The 20,292-nt window shown below is 41.7% G+C and overlaps 1 protein-coding gene across 2 annotated transcripts; it reads right to left on the minus strand.

Annotated features, from left to right (window-relative positions):
- Window positions 1-342: 342 nt before the first annotated feature.
- Window positions 343-19,984, minus strand: synpo2a (synaptopodin 2a). Of its 2 annotated transcripts, XM_084924309.1 has the most exons (5): window positions 19,739-19,983; window positions 12,295-12,446; window positions 10,464-11,143; window positions 5,981-8,940; window positions 343-2,335 (listed from the first exon to the last, which is right to left on the minus strand). In XM_084924309.1, the coding sequence occupies exons 1-5, from the start codon at window positions 19,844-19,846 to the stop codon at window positions 1,742-1,744; spliced, it is 4,494 nt and encodes a 1,497-aa protein (XP_084780435.1). In that variant the 5' UTR covers window positions 19,847-19,983; the 3' UTR covers window positions 343-1,741. The 2 variants fall into 2 exon arrangements, with proteins under 2 accessions (XP_084780435.1, XP_084780434.1); XM_084924308.1 differs by lacking the exon at window positions 343-2,335 and having other exon boundaries at window positions 4,003-8,940; window positions 19,739-19,984.
- Between the last annotated feature and the right edge of the window lie 308 nt (window positions 19,985-20,292).

A 20,292-nucleotide genomic window follows, 5' to 3' on the forward strand; every position in this document is an offset into this window, starting at 1 on the left:
AGTGCTATGCACTTCAACAGGCTTCACCCCTTTAAAAAGCATCTGAACTGCAAAGTGTTTCCCAGATCCAAATTGGTGGGGAAATACTTGCTTTTTATCGGCTCCGTCTGTGCCCTTATCTCTCATTCTCTAATGGTTCAGCTACACTAGGTACCCACTGTTGTTATGTAACATCTGGTCACCATGGGAACTGGTCTCCCTCTCAACTCCCCGTGCTGTATATGGAGTGACCATTTGAGACAACACATCTTGCAAAAAGCTTCACGGGATGGCACAGCAAGCAACAAATGGCCCCGAGCACAAGATGGGAATAGACAGCAAAGAGCACAAAAGGGCAACGTCTTAAATTGTGATATTTCACTGCATTTATTTTATAGAATGCTCTACATGAAATGGATTGCTGTATTGTATTACGACCATAATATGTGTTGTTTGAATGGAAGTGATACAGTAAAACAATCTGAGATTGTTACACTACACTATAGTACATCTGCATAAAACACAACACTGTGTAATAAATCTTATTTGCATTTATGAGGTTGCTCAGTGAGAATCGCATTAGGACATTATGCGCACTCTGTGGAAACACCAACGTAGCTTTAACATTTGGAGATGATTACAAGTCGATAGCAAAAGCCCAAACTAGAAATAAGCCACAAGCCAACTGCACAGTGTAAGCAATCGCCCTGGCAGCAGTAAACCTTCCATGAACTAAACAAAAACCTTTTTTGTAGTGTTGGTTAGATTTCATTGGTATGAAGCGGTCGATGAAATTCACTCCCAACAAAAAGTTGTCAGTCGTTTTACATACTGCATTTGATTGTCTCCTATATAGTATATACTGTTATGTATGTGATGCTAGACAGTTGAAATGTCTATTCAATTCTATTTTATTGATATAGCACCAAATCACAAAAACAGTTGCCCCAAAGCACTTTATACTGAAAGGTAAAGACCCTACATTAATACAGAGAAAATCCCAACAATCAAACGACTCTCTTTGAGCAAGCACTTGGTGACATTGGGAACGAAAAACTCCCTTTTAACAGGAAGAAACCTCTGGCAGAACCAGGGTAATGGCCACATACCAATGCATTACTGAAAATACACCTATTGTGCACCAACAACATCACAGGTTATGGCACCTTTTCCCAAAGTAATTGCATTCTAGCCCTTGAATCATTTTCTTATCAGAGGACACCACAAATCCTGCATGGATTTTGCAAAACAAGCAAAAAAAAAGAAAAAAAAGAAAAGAAAAGTGTACACCCATGGTAGCAACCTACATGGCAGATGCATGCATCCACAGCAAAATATCAAACTCGGATTACTGGAAATCCACAAGCTCAAGAACAACTCAAGAAACAATCTTCACTTAAAACCTACAAAATGACAGGTGTCTTTTTTTCCAATCACAGATAAGTCCACATATGCAATCAAATGCTTTTTCCACCAAAGATATTGATGCACTCTCTCTAAACAACATACTCATCTCTTTATCTAATCAACTAGTCTTCCACATCAGTGTTTTTGCCATCCATTTTTTCCCACATCTTTTCTTATTTAATTTTGGCATGCAAATATCTAACAATAGAATGTATTAAAAGGTTCCCTACCAGTTAACTTTCTGTCCTTTCTAACAAGCTGTTGTTTTTTATTTCCTGACTGCATGTGAATGTATTACGAAACTCAGAATAAATGAGATTTGACTCATTAAAGACCACACAGGCTGAACTGTAGTCTACCGCCTCCAGCTCCAAGTGTTGCTGGTGTACACAGACTTGTAAGTTTGCTTTCCGAAAGGGCTCTTAGACTCATATGAAGACACCGAGGGCCTCGGGTTAGCCTCTGTCACAGATTTCTGAGGCTGCCACTGTCTGGGCAGGGACCTGTAACCGGCATGACTAACTGTGTTGGAGATAGAGCTTCTTACTGGCGACACAAACGATGGGAGCGAAGCTTGACTCGGGCTCCGGCTTTGGCTCCAAGTCTGGCTGCCTGTTTTCTGCGGTGCTTGGTAAGAAACCCTGGCTTTCCACTCTGCTGGCGGCTCAGGCAAGATTTTGCGCTGGGCTGCCAAGCGCACATTCGAGGCAAGGGTTTGCTGGAGGCTCTGGAAAGCAAAAGCTTCATCTACCAGGCCCATGGGATGCCGGGAGGCAGCCTCCCATGGTGTGAGGGGCTTTTGGCTTTTTTCCATCCAGGATGTCTGCCTTGCCGAGGGAGTTGTGGAGCCCAGTGCTGGGGGCTTTGGGGAGGAAGAAGTTGAAGCTGACTTCTGGCCCGTGAACTGTACTCTGGCTGGTGGAGAAAGGGAGTAGCTCCTGCCAGGGGCCTGTAAAGAAGAATCCAGACATGTTTATTTTAGTAAGGGTTCATTTGTGTTTGGCTCTTTGGCCAAATCAAATTAGCTTGGATAAGAGTGAGAAGCAGAGTAGCTCCCTGCCAGGATTATTTCTTTTAAATGCAGTTATACATGTATAATTTACTTGTGTATAGAAGATCAGTCACTCTCTTATTCACAGGGGGTATGTAAATATGGTACGTGTGTAAAAGAGTTCTAGGACATGTCATACTGCAGCCAGTGAATTAAACTGCACTAGCATTTGTCTAAACACATTGTCCCGCTTATTAATCAGAGCAACTGGTACATGAAAGTGCATAACCTTCTGGAAGTATAAGCCACATTCGGCTCATTTCCACTTAATATAGTTTGCTAAACAGCAACAGTTTGAAAGAATAACGAGATGGAAATGCTAAATGCCCAATACCAATAATATCCCCAGGATACCGGTGCTGCAGATTTATGTGGGGTGAAAACACAGCTATACTGCACATAATCTCATCCAATGCCTCCTGTTATCTATGGTGGATAAGCAGAAAAGCCAGTGCTGCCATCATCTGGTGAGTGATGTGCACTGTCAGCTGATAAAATATGACACAAATTTAAGAAGAGAGAAGAAGAGCGTGCAGAGATAAATGCTAAATCAGTCAAGGGGAATAAAGTCTCTGCTGCTCAGGTATGCGGCAGGCTTAAAATGCCCACAGGAGTGGGGGTCCTGGGCACAAGAATATATGAACAGATCAGTAGGTCATATTTTTACTTTGCTGAAGGAGACCGATAAGATGACTGCCCATTTGCACATGGTTTATGTCCTTCTATGTGCCATTTCTGCCAGATTTAACATGCTCAGAAAACGGGCAGAGCGTAACAGCTGGGCTCCTTACATTTTGAGACAGATGTTCAAAACAGTCTTTAAATGCAGGAATGTTACATCCTGATTTATGGTTTGGCTAAGGTTTGATTTAGGGCATAAATAGAATATTTATCTTGTACTTTTCTTAGTAAAACAGAAATAATATGAAGGAAAAGGTGTCAAAGCTTGGTGTATTAGCACTACAGGGCATTAATGTGTGGGCTCTAAAGCAAGAGCAAACATTTGCTGTCTCTCTTTTATTATCTTTTGATTGCAGATTGAAGATAAATGAATTGGCATGGGGATCAATTCCCTTCAGAAATAGTCAGTAAAATCCACTAACTAAGATTATGAAATGATACTAACACTTTCATTCAACATATATCTGCTCTTTTTCAAAATCCATGATGCAACATGGGTATATATTTCAGCTGTGCTCACTCACTTGACCATAATTATCCAGTGAAGTCACAGCTCTAATAATACTCTTCACATGGTCATTCTGCAGGAATGTGCATCTCAAGTTTCTAAACTCTCTCTTTCTTTATTTTTATTTTTTTTACAAAAAGGAGGTGATTTGGATAATTAGGTGCACCTTGCTGATAACTCTTGAAAATGGAACCACCAGATGCTGTGGTACGGACTAATTTGTGACTGATTTTTCTTTTTGTTGACAAGGTCAATAAGGACAGTATTTATAGTGAAAGTGGAGAAGTGGTGAAATTCAGCAAGACAACAGCAAAGAGACTAAAAATAGAAGAAACCCTAAAAGCATGTTCAGAGGACAAAAGAAAAGGAAACCAAACAAAGATAAAAGACAGTTTAATGGCACTGCAGTGAATCATACAGAAAGTGCACTATGAAGAGAAACACACAGACACAAAAAGAAAAGAACACAGAGAACCAAAGAAGCGACCCTGTACCAAAAATCAACTTGTGAGCATTACCAGGCTGGTTATCCTTTCAATAACTCTTCCTTTCTATATCATGTATCATCTGTTCACATATCAAAACAAGGAACAGATGCATAATGGGTAAATCTATGAGAGAGTGATAGACATTACATAACTGTCTCTTATCAGGAAAAATACTATGGCAGTCTGGAAGTTGGTAGCTTTCACTGGCTTAAGTTGAAATTTAAGCCTACTCTCTGGACCTCAGAATCTCGTCTCATGAGGGACTTTAAATATAGTGTCTAACATGACGCAACAGCTGGTAGAGAGCTTTAAATAAAACCCAACACACTTAAGTAGGTCCTACCAAAAAGGAATTGGGGAAAGTACTGGGGAAAAAAGAAGTATAGAACATTTTATGTTTAAGGAAAACAGTGTTAGCTGTCACAAGTCTGTCTGCCGTGTTATTTGGCCTAGAATAGCCTAAAATCCCACTGCTGTTACATAATCTCCGTACTCAACATCTGACGTTACACATTAAGCCTTCTGCTTGATATTATTACAGGCTACAGGCCCCATCCTTTTCACTTACCCACATGCAAATACTTTTAGTATTTGCTTAAAAACTTTTTTTGGTCTTTTTAAAATGTAATTAATTGTAATATTAAGAACATTTTTCATTTTCCCCTTTAAAAAAATCAACCTGTCTTGACTTATCCAGTTCCACTGAATCTTTTTCTCTCACCCTTTTCTTTCACTTCACACTGAGCATTAGGCTCCCCTACATTCTTATTAATCACACAATTCTTTTACATAAAATGTAATGAATTTACATTTATTACTTTGGCATAATAAAATATGTTTACAATTATTATGACTATGCTGCGTCTGATAAGATATACTAAAATTCTATTATAATAGGATGTAAGTCTATCCTTATATTCTTAATTTTATAGATATTCCTTTTTTCATTTTCTCTATGAACTTTTAGACTAGTAGGTTCTGCACTATGACAATAAATAGAGCTGGTAAGGAAAATAGTCCATTTGGCGGGGCATAAAACCTTTAATTCAAGCAGACGTCAAATAAGTCATGATTCTACAAGAATCACTCTTTATCAACTGCTGCAGGCTTCCACACCTGAGCTGAACTCTTATTAGCTGTAAACTTAGGCTTGGGAGCCACTCCAGGGTTACCACCAGATGCAGACTCGGGCCTAGCAGCCACAGGGAAACTGGGAGCAATATAGCTACTAAGAGGCTGTGGCTGGTAGGGCACTGAAGGAGCTGCCAGATAGGGAGGGCTATTGGCTGGCTGGTAACCAGCTTGTACCGAGTGTTGGTAGGGAGAGTTTGGAGACTGAGGGGCTTGGGGATGATAAGCAGGTGGAGCAGGTTGTTGATACTGTTGGTTATATACTTGCTGGTATGGACAACTAGGAGGTTGCTGATAAGGATTAGAGGGGGGATAAACATTTGGTTGGATCTGCTGATACTGGCTATCGTGCATCACAGGCTGCATTGGCATCTCATAGGTTTGTTGGGGGTATGGGGCACCAAATGGTCCAGCTGGCTGGACCGGGGGCATTTGCTCATATCTGATTGGTTGGTTATCATCAGGTGGGTTAGGAGGCGAACAGCTGGTCTTAGGTGCGGAAGGCTTGGTGGCCTCTGCTGCTGGACCAAAGATAAAGAGTGAGGAATTTAGTTGATAGGGTTGATGTTTCATGACATCTATTACATTGAGAGGTTTAGGAGCAGGCATCTGTTTTGCTTTGTCTTTTTTCTTTGCTTTGGTTGAGGGGCTACTTGAAGGGGGTTGCTTTGTTGCTGCTGGGGGATAAAAAGGTGATTGAATAGGGTTATATGCACGTGGAGGTGGAGCACGTACATTGGGAGTGTATTTCCACTCATTCGGTAAGGAAGCTGCTGGTGATGTTGACCTGCTTGCCTTATTTGCTTCCACCGTCTCAGAGTCCACGATATACTTCTCCATTCGAGACTGCCTCTTTGCAAACATATCAGCTCCTTTTCCTTTAACAGCTGGCATCTCAAATGCTGAACCCTGGGATGATGGGTTTAAGACAGTGGCCATTGGGTTGATGGGCGATGAAACTCTTTGACCAATAGTGAAAGAGTGCATTCGCTGTGGCGGAGTAGGAGGGGATCGGCTTTGTGGAACATTTTGTGGTGGTTGCCAAGGTTTTGGAGAGGGGCGAGTGTTCACTGTCAGTGTGGAAATATTCACAGGTTTTTGCTGTGATTGTGGAGTCCAGGCATTCACAGGTGTCTGAGGCTGTGTCTGAGCTGGTTGCCATGTGTTTATTGGTGGTTGTGGTGGACTCTTTGATGTAGGCTGTTGCCACTTTGGCTGTGGTGCTGGCTGGGCTGGAACAGGTTGAGCCCATGGAGACTGATGGTGGGCCTGATCCTGCTCTTGAGTCCAAGAACTTATGTGGTGTTGACCGTGCTCTGGGGGGTGTTGAGCCCATGGAGGCTGAGACTGAGTCTGGGCAGGTACTGGTGCCCATGGATTTAAATTGGCTTGAGGCTGTGCTTGAGGTTGTGGTTGAGCTACTTGGATCCAGGGTGGCTGAGCTTGGGGTTGAGTTTGTGATGGGGCCCATGCATTCACTGAAGGTAGCTGTTGCTGTTGTGGCTGAGCTGATACCCAAGGTGGTTGTGGCTGACCTGGTGCTTCAGTCTGTGGCCATAATTGTGGAGGAGCCTGATGTTGTGCTTGCTGAACCCATGGTGGTTGTGGCTGGGATTCTGGTTGTACCCCTTGAACCCAAGGAGTTTGTGCTTGGGATTTTTTATGAGGTTGTTGCATCCATGGTGGTTGATGTTGAGAGTCTGTTTGTGATGGCTGTGTCCATTGGTTCTGTTGTTGTGGCTGCATTTGTTCTTGGGCTTGACTCCAGTTGGGCTGCATTTGCTGTAGATGTGGCTGCTCAGTAGAGTGTGCCCAAGGTGGGTAAACCTGCGGCTGAGACTGAGGTTGCTCTCGTGACTGGGCCCAGGATGGCTGAACATGTGCTTGGGCTTGTGATTGCTCTGGAGGCTGCGTCCAGGACTGCTGAATTTGAGGGGTCCAAGTACTTGTGGGAGGTTGCTGTGCCTGGTTCTGAGTAGGCTGATGTGATACCCAAGGTGGGTGAGGTGAGGACTGTCTTGGAGGTGGTTCTGAGGGCTGCACTTGAGCTGAATGCCAAGAACTTGAAGATAACTGTTGTTGCATTTGTGTTTGAGCTGCACCCCAGGTAGTCACAGCAGACGACTCAGACTGCAGTGTAGAATTCATATGACCATTTGCCTCTTGAGCTACAGCTTGTGTGGGCTGTTGTTGAGATTCGGGTTCTGGGAGTGGCCATGTGTGCTGTTCCTCTTTGTTGGTACTGCCAGGATTCTCCTGGGGTGCAGCAGGGGGATAAGGCTCAGGGGCAGGTGCAGGGGTTGGCTCTAGTTCTGGAGCAGGAGTAGTCTCTGCGGTGGGGGCTGCAGCAGGTGTGGATAGACTATTTTCAGCACACTGAGGCATCTCCTGGTTGGTTGCTTCTATCTGTGAGGACCAAGGAGGTGATGTGGGATTGATCACAGGCTTTGGGGCAACTGGTGGAGGAATCTTGTGTTTGACTCGCTGAGACTGAAGGAAATTACAAGCCTCGGCTCCAAGACTAAGATAATCATCCTCAGGTCCCGATTCAAACCCGGGCTTTTTATCACCTTTGTTTAGGAGGTTCAGCAATGCTGGGTTTGGGGATACTTTTGGGGCTTCCTTAAATGTGAACATAGGCTTGGCTGCATTCTTTCTCCTTGAATCCAACAAAAGTCCCGTCTTGATTGCAGGAGTAGAAATGCGCTCATCACGGGAAGCAATCTGCTCTCCTTGACTCACAGAATCTTGATTGGTCCCACTCATTGCGTGAGAATAAGGGGTGGCCGCCATGTTGTCTGCTGAGAAAGGCTTTGCAGTACGATTGCTGAAAGAGCTCTGCATTTCATTTGTTTGATGTTGGACAGTGCCATTGACAGTTGCTGAATACTGCTGCATTTTTTGTTGCTCCTGATGATATTCTTGCTGCTGGTGATACATTTGCTGTTGCTGATAGTGACTTTGCTCATATTGCTGTTGCTGATATTGCTGCTGATATTGTTGCTGATATTGTTGTTGTTGTTGTTGGTAGTTCTGCTGTTGCTCATAGTACTGTTGCTCTTGAAACTGCTGGTACTGTTGCTGGGTTTGCTGGTGCACGTTTACATCCATGTAACTGCGGCCTTCTGCAGCCGACTGCATGTAGGAATGCTCCACTATTTTCTTTTCAGCCTCTTGCACTGCTTCAACGGGGATCCCTTGGCGCCTAAGCTCCTCATGTTCAGCAGAAATCTCATCCATCCTCTGGCGACGCTGGGCAAACATCAGCGCACCCTTGCCTTTGGTTTCAGGCAAAGATTCCATCTCTGCTTGGTTCTTCAAATTCCTTTCGATTTCAAGAAGACCTTTGTCCAAGGTAAAAGTTAGCACACTTTTGCCACTGTGGGTGCTAGTGAGAAAAGGCTTATCTATGTCAGAGTCGTCTGGGGCCACAAGGATAAATTGAGGAGCAGAGGTTTCTTGTCTGCTGTCTGGGTTTTCCTCGTACTCCTCGTCGCTGTACTCTGGCTCGTCTTCTCCTGTGCCGTAGCTCACGAGCGTGAATTTCTTAGCTCTCTGACGATGCTTCTTGAACATCAACAGCCCCTTGTTATTGGGGTTGGTCGGAGCAGCCGTAAGAAGAAGGGCAATTCGTTTACATTTGGACTTGGCTTCCTTTAGCTGTTTCTCTGAAATGCTCTCGTTGCGCCTGAGCCCTTAACAGAGAAGGAAAAGAGAGACAGTCGTGTTTAAAAAAATGGCTAAAATGAATCCAATTTAATGGTACTAAAACCTTAAAGAATTACAATCATAAAAACATTTAATCTGTTCATCTGAATTTACTTAAAAAAATAAACAGTTCGTAAAGATTTTGAACAAGAGACCTGCACTAAACACGTGACTGTAGTTAATATTTTTATATCAAATGCTGTTTAGTTTAGCTCTCGTCACCTTTAAAATAAGAAGCAAGCCACAAAGCAGTTTCATCTTGTAACGTTACTTTGATATTAACCTCATCCAGCATTTACAGCTAAAGCAGATACAGAAATAACAGTAAACTAATAATACAGCTTGCTCTGTGGTTGAACTGATCCAAACACTCAGCAAATAGACTGTAAACTGAGCTATTTACAGATTCATTCACACACAAAAAAAATGATACATTACATATTTTCTCAGTCCACACATTACATTTACATAATTACATACTATTCAGCTGTGATTTTATCATTCAAATGAGCTCATTCCCTTGAACATAATACACTGGCCCATAAAGCAATAATGAAATTCTCCGACCCATGTCTAATATTCCCATTTGTACACTCAATCACTCATCCAACCCTGTAAAGTAGCCAAGAATAGGAAGCAAGAAAGATTATTTTAGCATGCATGCAATAAATTCACCAGGACAGCAACGTCTTTACCAATCCTTCAGTGTGTGTTGGCACGCAGTCTACTTGAAAGAAAAAAAATAATAAAATGTTTTCTTCTGAAATCACATTTCGTCCAATCCGACAGTCACGGAGAATGCGCGCCGAATGCGATCGCACAATAACACCAGCGGGCTTACTTTTTTATATTCTTGCAAGACTAACCTGAAGGTGGAGGAGACAGCGGGAGTGAGCGACAGACTCACTTTTTGAGCTTAGTTAAAGCACTCAGTTTGAAAGGATCAGGTAACGGGTCTAGGGGAGCACATGCTGGTGTCTGTCAAAGGGCCACTTCTGCAGGCATCGTCAGCGTGCTGGGGTTATATTTATGTCTTCTACACAGCTCAGAGGAACGCCCCGGTATCCATATTCACCATTGCCTCTCTTTAAATGGATGGTTTTAATGTTTTATAGGGTGCAGATGCTTTTTTTCCCCCCATATACATACAATCCATTCTTTTTGTGTCTTTCTATTGTGATAGTGAATTCTTATATGATAAGACTTTGTTAGAAGCTCGACCCGCAATCCTATAACTTTGGTTCTGAGATAATTCAGGTTAGATCCGGATGTATCTCCTTCCTTTCAAAGCAATGAGCACCCCACCCCCCTTGCAGTTGCAGTGAGAGACTATTTTGAGGCATACACACACTGGACATCAGGCTTTGGAATGCACACATGTTGACAAATGTAATTTAGTGCTGAAGATTACCCCTCTTAAAGAAAAGACAGTTATCCCCACTCACACACACAGAAAGAAAGCACATGAAGGTAATACTGGTGCAGGTGGAACCAGTCCAAATATACTTACTGGCATGCCTAGCCCGATGCTTGTTGGGTTTGTGTTGAACTCCTTCAGAATCAGACTCCTGCTCTTCTGCAGGACTGCAGTCCTCTTCTTCTCCTTCACTTTGAGAACCAACTGTTTCCCTGACCCGAGTGCCACCTCCACTCTGGAGGCCCCTCCCTACTCCCGATGCCTCCAAAATGACCTCCACCTGCCCCAGCATTAAAGGGGAGTTGAGAACCACTCCATGATGGCTTAGCGGCTCCCTGACGGAGTGCGATGCGGTGGCGGCATTGGTGATATGGACAGCCTCCACAGCCTCCCGGTTTGAGAGGTCCCCATCAATCCCACGAGCACTTCCGAGCGAGGCGCAGCCCACATCGTCCAAGGTTTGCTCAGACAGGGACACCTGGAGCTCCACCATGTCCCCGGGTGAGAAGCACCGCTGTACTTTATCATCTTCTTCCTTAGATGAGGGGATATGTAGCTGAGTGCAAAGCAGCTGGCCTTCCTTGGAAAACTCTGTGTTGATATTAAACTCTTTGCTGTAGGTCTCATCCGGGGATTCAGGATTTGGGATTTGGGATGTTTGCTTTAGGGGGAAGATGTGAAGGGTGGTGCTCTCTAAAGTCTCACCAGCAGAGGCCCTCTCACTGCAGTGCATTTCATCCGATTCATAGTCTTCAGTGGGGATGGAGTGGTATCTTTAGAAAAGAAGAAGGCGAGATAAACAATGAGTGACGGAGTAAATGTGGTTTTTCTTTTCATTATTAAAATGAACTGAACTTGGGGGAAGACATGAAAACAATTACTTATTGATAAATGTTATTGGTTACATTTTTTCCTCTTCTACAATTTGAAATGTACACTTCCTGTTTTCCAGTAGTGTCAAAATATGGACAGATTTGTTTTAGACCTGTGTTTTAATTAAATCTCTAAATACACTAAAACCACCAAATTTACACCTCTAAGCAAGATACAGGGGTGTTCACTCGACAGAAGCAGGCATTTCAGCACTGGATTGAAGCCCTCATTGTTCTGCTGAAGTTGTCAAAGCAATCAAGGAGATTTAATCTCGATGTAGAAAGTGAATCGAAAAGGTCAGGGCACCGAAGTGGAAAATAATTACGTTCAGACAACGCTCTGCCTAATTTCGACTTTCAAGGTCAGTTTGGAGCAGCATAAACTAACGTCATTATGCATGACAGCAACTGTGCTCAAGTCAATTAGCCGTTAAAGACCAGCTCTTGTCTCCAAATGTAATCAACTTCTGTCAAACAGCAAAGTTGAGGCGATCTGCTCGGAATCTCCCTTTAAAGCAGCTACACAACAAGCAGTCGAGGCCTGTTAGAGAGAAAGCGGGATTATCTGAGGACATGTCACTCTGATAAACAGACTGGCACTGCCAGTTGAGTAATGGCTGAGCAGCTGCATGCCAATCAGACACACAAATCTGCAACACCTTGGCAAAGCCACTTGGTAGGTTCAGCATGGCTAAAACACACGCAGACGTGGCTGCATATGATCAAAGAAACAGGGGTTCATTCAAGTATGCAAAAAGGCCACGTGTCATAAAGCTACATGCTATCTAAATGCTAATAAAACAGTGGAACGATCAGTTTTCCCTGCTGCTGTGGTCACCAAGGACTTACAGTTTGCATGGCTCAGTTGTCACAATGCAAAGGCTCTGCGGTGTAACTGATAAACCTACATTATTTTGTGTTTTACTACTTCACATTATTACATGTTATCCTATGAATACGGTGCTGCGCCTTTGTCTTCTGAAACTCAGGGTTTTCTAGGCTTTGCACAAGTCTCATATGATCTCAGTTCAGCGGCTGGCATGCTGCATTACCTTCTGACTAGCAGCTGCAGACAGTCGATTGATGTGTCGATTAGCGCAAACGCTTGTAAAAGGGTGAGGTCAGCACACGGCTCCCCGTTGATTGACACCACCTCATCTCCATCCTGTACTCCAGCCAGGGAGGCACGACCACCCTCCTCTACCTGCAGAAGACATTTGAGAGTCAGAAAAGAGAGAAAAAAAACACAGTTTGATGTCTAACTTCTTCACAAACAGCGTAGCGGGGTGCAGCATCAGGCAATAGAAGGACAACATGAGATAAAGACCTGCCAAGAGTGAGATCTGCTGTTTAAGATTCACGAATCTCGGCTCTACAGGTTGTCATGTTTGAAATATTACCTGTCAAAAAGCAGAAATCAGTTTCACAAATTCATATTTTTTCTGGGAAATAAGATAAGAAAAGTCTTTTTCACGTAACACGAGGTGAAAATGGACGTCCAGTAAAAGCCAGTGTGAAGATCAAGCCAGCCAAAGTGTGCAGAGGAATTCAGACTGGACCATTAACATTTTAGAGATATGAAGAGAGCATGCCGGCAGCGTAATTTAACTTAACATAATGTACATTTGGCACCAAAATGTACAAACACTGACATAGGCTAGGTGTTCAGTAATAAAATTGTTAATTCTATCTTGAATCTTGACTGTGTTGCTGCATATTATTGCTGTAGTCGAGCTCTGGGCAGAGCCATTTAAAGGGCACCTCTTTACACAGTTAGACTAATGACTGATGGTTTCATTTTCTTCTAATTGGTTCCTGGAGCCTATAAAATGGTTCATTAATAAGAGGATTTAATAAGGAGAAATACCTCATAAATTCAGCACAAAAGGCCACTCATACAGCTAAGGGGATAAGTTATTACTGTAGTACTATGCTATTAGAGGATTTGGTTTCAGGAGTTATGTTAAGATATTTTGCCAGTATCCCAATTACAAAGCTTTAGGAAGGTTTCTCAGATATCTTAAGACTGGCAGCCGTTTGAAAATGTTGATTCCTTTTTCTCTACGCGTGCTTTATCTTCGTCAGTTCTAGATTAAAGACCACATGCCGTAAAAAAAAATAAACCCTGGTAGTGATAAAGTTATGCTTTTAATAAGCGTCTTTGGCTAATTTTCCTGAGGGATTGATTTAGAGAACTTTATACTGGCATCAAAATCAATACAGTTAATCTCTGCCACCAAACACAGGGAAGGCACCAGGATTTTCTACTGTTACAGAATGTCTCTCTGCTGAATGATTTAAACGCTCTCCTGACAAGCTGCTCTACCTGAGCACTTGTACAACATGTCTCATTCACACAAGCCTTTTTTTTTCTGTGGTGCTTTTCTATCTAACATTCACACTCGGATTGATGCATCAGAGACCAACTTGGGGATTTGTAACTTGCCCAAGGATATTTATCAAACCACCAACTTTCCAATTAATAGAGGATCTGCTCTATTTCCTGAGCTGCAGCCACCCTGTTAGTGGGAAATCAACCCCAAAAAGCTCTTATTTACAATCACTATGCTGTGTTATTAGGGTGAAAATACATAAAGTGAATAGCTGTGCAACATCTAAAATGTCAAAGTCGTTTTACATTGTGTACCACATACTGCCAGCTTTGATCTTAAGTGGGCCAGAGTGGACCAGTGAAACTTGATAAATGGGTAAAATTATAGAAAAAAGTTCTGATAGTTCAATATCCTGTAATTCTAAAATATAAAGTTTTCATTAATTAACAAATGCTGGTGAAAAACATAGTAAAAAAACAACAGTTTGTCATTGTTTATCTATAACTTAATTACTTTGATGTAGTAAGAAAAGTTGTAAAACCTGAAAATACAGGTAAAGATCTATGTACTCATTTTCCAAAGCTGTCCAGTGGGCCAGATTGGAGACTTTACCAGGCCAGTTCTGGCCCCCGGGCCATATGTTTGATACCTCTGGTCTTAGAATAACAATGCTTTACAAAAGTGTCCTGAAACTTTGTGACTTTCATACTGCAAACGAGGCAGTTCTACATAGCTGCAGTGAAACAACTTCATCACTAGATGGAGATGCACACACATTTTACAGCTGATGGGGGGAAGCGAAAAACCTCTGAGTGAGATTTCATAATATCGAAAGGAATCAAAAGTCAAAAAAGCCTGACTTTACTTTGTACACCATACCATACCACCTTTATTTATAAAGCACTTTAACATAAAACCAGAGTTCACAAAGTGCTGTACATGCTAATAGCATAAGTAAAGAAAATTAAAATGAGATAAAATAAGATAAAATAAATAACTAAAAAACTAAAATAAATTGAAACATGTTAAAACCATTTTTGATTTCAGATATTTTCTCAACCATTAAAACTTTCCCCAATAAAACCAGTTGTAGTCTTTCTTCTTTAGATGTCATTACTTTTGCCCATTGCTTATATTTAGATATAATGCAAGAATGATCCTACTTTGTTATACATACAAATATCTTTCAGGTGTTCCATTATAGAGATGGTAACTTTCCATCCTCGCTCCAGTTTTTCGGAGCTAACAGCGAACAAAACAAGCCCTATATGGCAGCCAATGTGTCCGTCCCTTTGGGACTCGCACCTCGCTACAGGGAGGACGGTTACTTCTGGGATGCCACAGCAACGGTCCACACTCCAAAAAAGGAGGGGAAAGATTTGTCGTTGTCTCTCCTCACAACTCAAAAATACACAGTCCGCCAATGTTTACCACACAGCTTACAAAGAAAAGCCTCAGATATGCACTAAGTGCCCTTGAGAGGATAGCAGATAAATGCTGTGTAGGTTTCTTCAAATGGAGGGGAACTTGTCAAAATAATTGGCCACATAACTATTTTAATGTGGGGCTGTAACAATGTCTGGGTAACCACTTTTCAAATGAGCTATTTAAGTGCCTTAAACCTAACAGAAAATCACAGGAAATACAGGAACGGGTGATGTCTCTGCCTACCTCCGTGTGGTTCCTGCCTTTCACAGCTTTGAGCAATTATTGTTTTTAGATTACAGGCAGATATTTTCCAAGTGTTTCACATTTAGCACTAAATCCATGCTGGAAGATTTACATTTTACCCTCCTGTATGTTCCCCTTGTTTTGTGTTAGGTTATTTATCAAGATTTTAGCTTTCCTCTAAATTTGCATCATTTCTTATTATAACTGTATTTCCTTTCATTTGAGCTGTATGTGTCTTGAGGAGAGATACATTTGTTTTTTTCTCATGTGCATGCATGTCAAGCCATAACACACCAATGAAGGCACTGAAATAGAACATAGATTACTTATTATAAATACATGTGGAAGAAGATTACTTTTTTAAAAAACTTATAATATTCATAAATCATTATTCTTCATTTCTGGCTTTGATGTTTTTTCTTGCAAAGAATAATTAAGCCCCCATTTAAGATCTAGCTATAAATCTGTTATTGTTTGTGTCACTGGTAGACGTTTCTCTACAAATAGTAGTCTGCATATTTTTTTTCTATAATGAAGATGGCTTTTAGCTGTAATTGGGTTTTATTTGCAATCAGTAGCAGAATTCCCGACAGTTTTCCATTTGTTATATCATCTGGATGTATGACTAATGTATGGAGTAATGGATCTGGAATGACATCAGTTCCCAAAAACTGCTTAATGTCTTTTTTGAACAGCTTTCCAGAAATTAAAATAATTCTTAAAGATGTCCTGCGGGCACAAAATAGATGAAATACAGTTTCACTTTATTTTTTTTAAATTGAATTACCTGGCTGTAAATCCCAGAAAGTTCACTTTTTCAGTGTGTGCATAGTAATGCCCTGCTCAGTAAAATAAGCCTTAAACTCAGATTAAACTAAAATAAATAAATAAATGATTTATCAAAGAACAGCAACATTTAATTCATCCATCATCTATAACTCAACCAGTTGAAGGTTGCAGGAGTCTCTTCCTATCCTATCCCAGCTGAGAAGCAGACACTCATTCTTATGCATGCCTTCAGACTGTCGGAGGAAGTCAAAGAGGACCAACGTAGACACGGGGAGGACATGCAAACTCCACACAGAAAGGTCCAAAAGGTCTAAAGCAACAATCCTAACCACTGCACCATCACGCCACCTATATCTGTGCACCACTCCAAACATCACAGGCAACTGCACAATCAGCTATTTTAATATTGCCCTCACATTTGCACTGATGTGAGGGGAATAGCTGGACTCTGACACAAACATCACCTCTTTCACAATAAAAGCGACTTTAGAAGAAAGCAAGAAAAACAGTATTGCAACATCCAAGAATATTTTTTTCTGTCACAAATTAAACACCACACACTTTGGGGGGTTGACGAAGAGCAGGAAAGCCGCAAATACAAAGCTGTTTGAGCACTGGCCTTCATTTGTTTAGATGATGTGAAACAGAAAAGAGGAAAACAAGTCCGGCCAGCCATCGCGTAAGGTCACTGCTTTCTCCCAGGATTGGAAATGAGATGGCTTGTTGCACAACACAATGCCCAAACTCAGATAAGTGACTGAGCTGTGAATCACTCTGCTTAGTCTGGGAAAACAGCAGTGAATGACTGAGGAAACGGCTCATTGGCTCATTTCTTGGCAGCTTAACAAGGTTCCTGTGGCGCACTATTAGGGCCGAAGCATCAGCAACAAAAGCCGTCTTTGCTCTGTAAAAGGCAAAAGAACAACTCATAAAAGTTTTTATACTTTAACAGACTAACAGATTAGTTCATGTATGTAAGAATAAACTCGTGCAAACTTTTAAAAGTCTTTCATGAAGATCACAGTTATCACTGCGTGCTCCTTAATTGATCTGATGCATGTTGACATTTCACATACCGAGATGGAATACCTTAGTAATTAAGCCAAAAAGTCTCCTGATCAGGCTGGTGGGATTTAAACTCTCTTTAATTTTTATATTTTTTGTATTGGAAAATCTGTTTAATATGAATGCATTCTGCATCACAGAACAAACGCAGCTTTTTCACCTCGGTGCGTGTTAGTGAATTTGACACGGCTTTGTACTGAGTGTGCTCCTGCAGCTTTAAAAAAATAAAGTGACCTCATCAACTTTGTACTCAAGCCAGGACTCCAAATAAGAAGAAAAATACAAGCACCCTTATATGGACAGAACCTTTTAAGAGGGGATACAGAGCGCCTTACTCTGTGTCGCTTGTCAGTACACTGAACAATCACTTTCCCCCAAGAAACAAAACACGGTGTCCACGACATTCAGCAGAAGCATTAAAAAAACACACATTTTTTATCAGACGCGGGAGAGCCTCTAGCTCGAGAGCATTTGTCACGATCTTGGTATGTTTGTTTCTCTTTTTGTAACTTCTGACTAACAGACTTGGCTCACTCACAAGAAAAGTTTAAAGGTATGTTTAGAGTTATGTCTTCCAGATGAGGCAGACTGGAACTGAACCCCCCCCCCACACACACACACACACACACAACCCCAGATGTCCCAAACTGGGGCATATGTAGCTACTTCACATTAATAGGCCCATACTTGAACGCAATGTATTCACAGCACCCGTTTGTTAACACACGGGAACACTTTGGGTGCAAAGATGTTTTAAAAAGCACATTTATGTCTGAAATTAGGCAGCACAGTTTCACGAGAAAATTAAAGCTTCAGGAGGCATCGGAGGGAGAGCAACTTTCTAAATAGCTTTGCTTGCTTTACCTCACGTTAAGTGCTGTTTTTGGCTTAGAGTTGTGAGAGGGGATATGGTAGCTTATGTGCAATATTTGCAATTTTTTTCTCAATACAGTCTACTAAACTTTATGGGGTATTTCTCTCACTCAAAGCTAACAAGATTTAAGAGTTGTTTATTGCCCACAGGAGATATTTGTCTTCAGGTGCTTTTGCTGATGCTTTTATTCTGACATTAGGCAGACACTGAGTGTCAGGCCTGCGTGAGGGGGGCATTTCATAGGAAAAAGTGTCACTATTTAATCAGACTAATCATATAAAGGACAGAAAGCAACTTTACAGATGTGGCTTCACTTGTTGGAGACATGCTAAACATCTGTCATGATCTGCTGAGGTTTTTGGATTCTCCGAAACTTTCTCCCGGTGGCGCTTCGATGTCGCAGGAATGTGGCTTAAGAATTTTTTATTTTTATTTTTATTTTTACATGCACTCTACTTTGTTGACAAGTTGATGGGGAATGTGTGCAGCTTGAGCACTTTGGAACATACAGACCATAGAGCTTAAGCAACTGGTCAAGGTAACGGCACCTGGTTTCACAAATACTGTACATCACAGTGTGTGCAACACTATCCCATGTCTTTAAGGCAGATTGGTTTAAGGTGATCCAGCCTTTAAGTGATCCTTACACTCACAAAGATGCTCATTTATGGTTATGGTAAAGAGTAAAAAAGCTCCACTTAAGCTTAAACTTTTTTCCATCCATCTACTTGTTTATTTGAACGCTTGAAAGCAGTAAACTAAGTTGGCTGGTACAATGGCTTTTACTGTATTATTAATTTTTTTGAGTAAGTTGTTGTATGCAACACTGCCCACACTTGCATAATATGTAAAGCTGTTAAAAGTGACTAATTAATTATGATACTAATTTAAGTATCATAATAAGCTTTAAACTGGTTTCCATTATCACTGGCTGCAAAATGAGAACGTGTCATGGACGGACGAGCAAATAATAGGAAATAACCTAAAGAGTACAACATATATAATCTGTCTGTGTACATTTACATTACAGTATGTTAAAAAAAATGGCCTCTGCGTCTCATCAGAAAGTGGCTACATCAGCAGTTACCTCTAAGCAGATAAAACCCCGCACTTCTAAGGTTTATTGCCTTATTATCAGGCTAAACAAATGTCACGCAGCTGAGTCGTTCTTACAGCAAAACTTCAAATTTGCCTGTCCTCCTCTCTATCTCTTATTTGAATTCTTTTTGAAAGGGATATTTGCATGATAACCTCTTAGTTTTAGCCGCATTTGTTTTTTGTTCATACTAAAACGTAACACCTTGGTGTTATGCACATATACCTTCACTCTTCAGTCTGGTTATTGGAGTTGCTTTCTTGCTTGAAAAGTCTTTGTGACTGAAAACAGATCATACTGCCCTGAGCTTCACACTCTCTCGTGGCCTTGACCATATAAGGGTGCCGAGGAATCTCTCACCAAAACACAGCCAACGCGCACAAAAATGCAGCGGCAGACAGCTCTCTCCCATCAAATTTCAGACTTTTTTTTAAAAGTCTCTGTTTTTCTGTTTTTTTCTGTTTTCCTGCTGAATTTCTCACCTTAAAAAAGAAACTGTCGTGACTCTGAAGAAACAGAAACTTTTCCAGGATCTCAACAACAACATGTCCACAAACTTTCATTAGGCTGTTTATCCATCGTTGCAGTCTCACTAGCATTAGATTAGACAGGCATGACCCTGCTCAAGTGGTATTAAAACATCCTCCCACGCACGCTCGCATACATACCTGGGAAACTAGAAGAGGTCTGTAGGTGTCCCCTTCTCCCTCTCGCAGGGTGAATCCCCAGGGCGCACCACCACGCAGCGTTACGCAGATGTAATCCCCGGTGCCCATGCTGCGCGCAGCTCCTCAGCCAAACTTCCACGGCGCGCTCATGGAGCTGTCAGCCGGGCCAGCAGCACTTAACGAAAAACCACATCCACCGCACCGCTGTAGCCTATAACCCCCATCATCTGTCCTCAGAGTCCAGCCCGTTTTGGAAACGTCACTGCGCACGGACCCGCCTGCCGGCGTTAAACGCAACTGGTGGTGGGTGTAACTCTCACTACTTCACCAACATCCCTGAACATCTTATTCAAAGGGAGATTTGGGGCAAGTGAGGTGAGGGGTACTTTTATGATTTAGAGACAGCAATGAATTATATTATAATAAGAATTCTTGGTTATTTGTTTAAATCGAGAATGTTAATTCCAGCTTTGTTTGTGTCAGATACCTAAATAATGAGTACTGAATGTACTTTTGTGGCTTCATATCAGCATCCATTCATTCTCTTTGCCGTA

This window comes from Perissodus microlepis, chromosome 3, assembly GCF_051167445.1.
Source record: "Perissodus microlepis isolate ML-2025 ecotype Zambia chromosome 3, ASM5116744v1, whole genome shotgun sequence".
NCBI classification, from domain to species: domain Eukaryota; kingdom Metazoa; phylum Chordata; class Actinopteri; order Cichliformes; family Cichlidae; genus Perissodus; species Perissodus microlepis.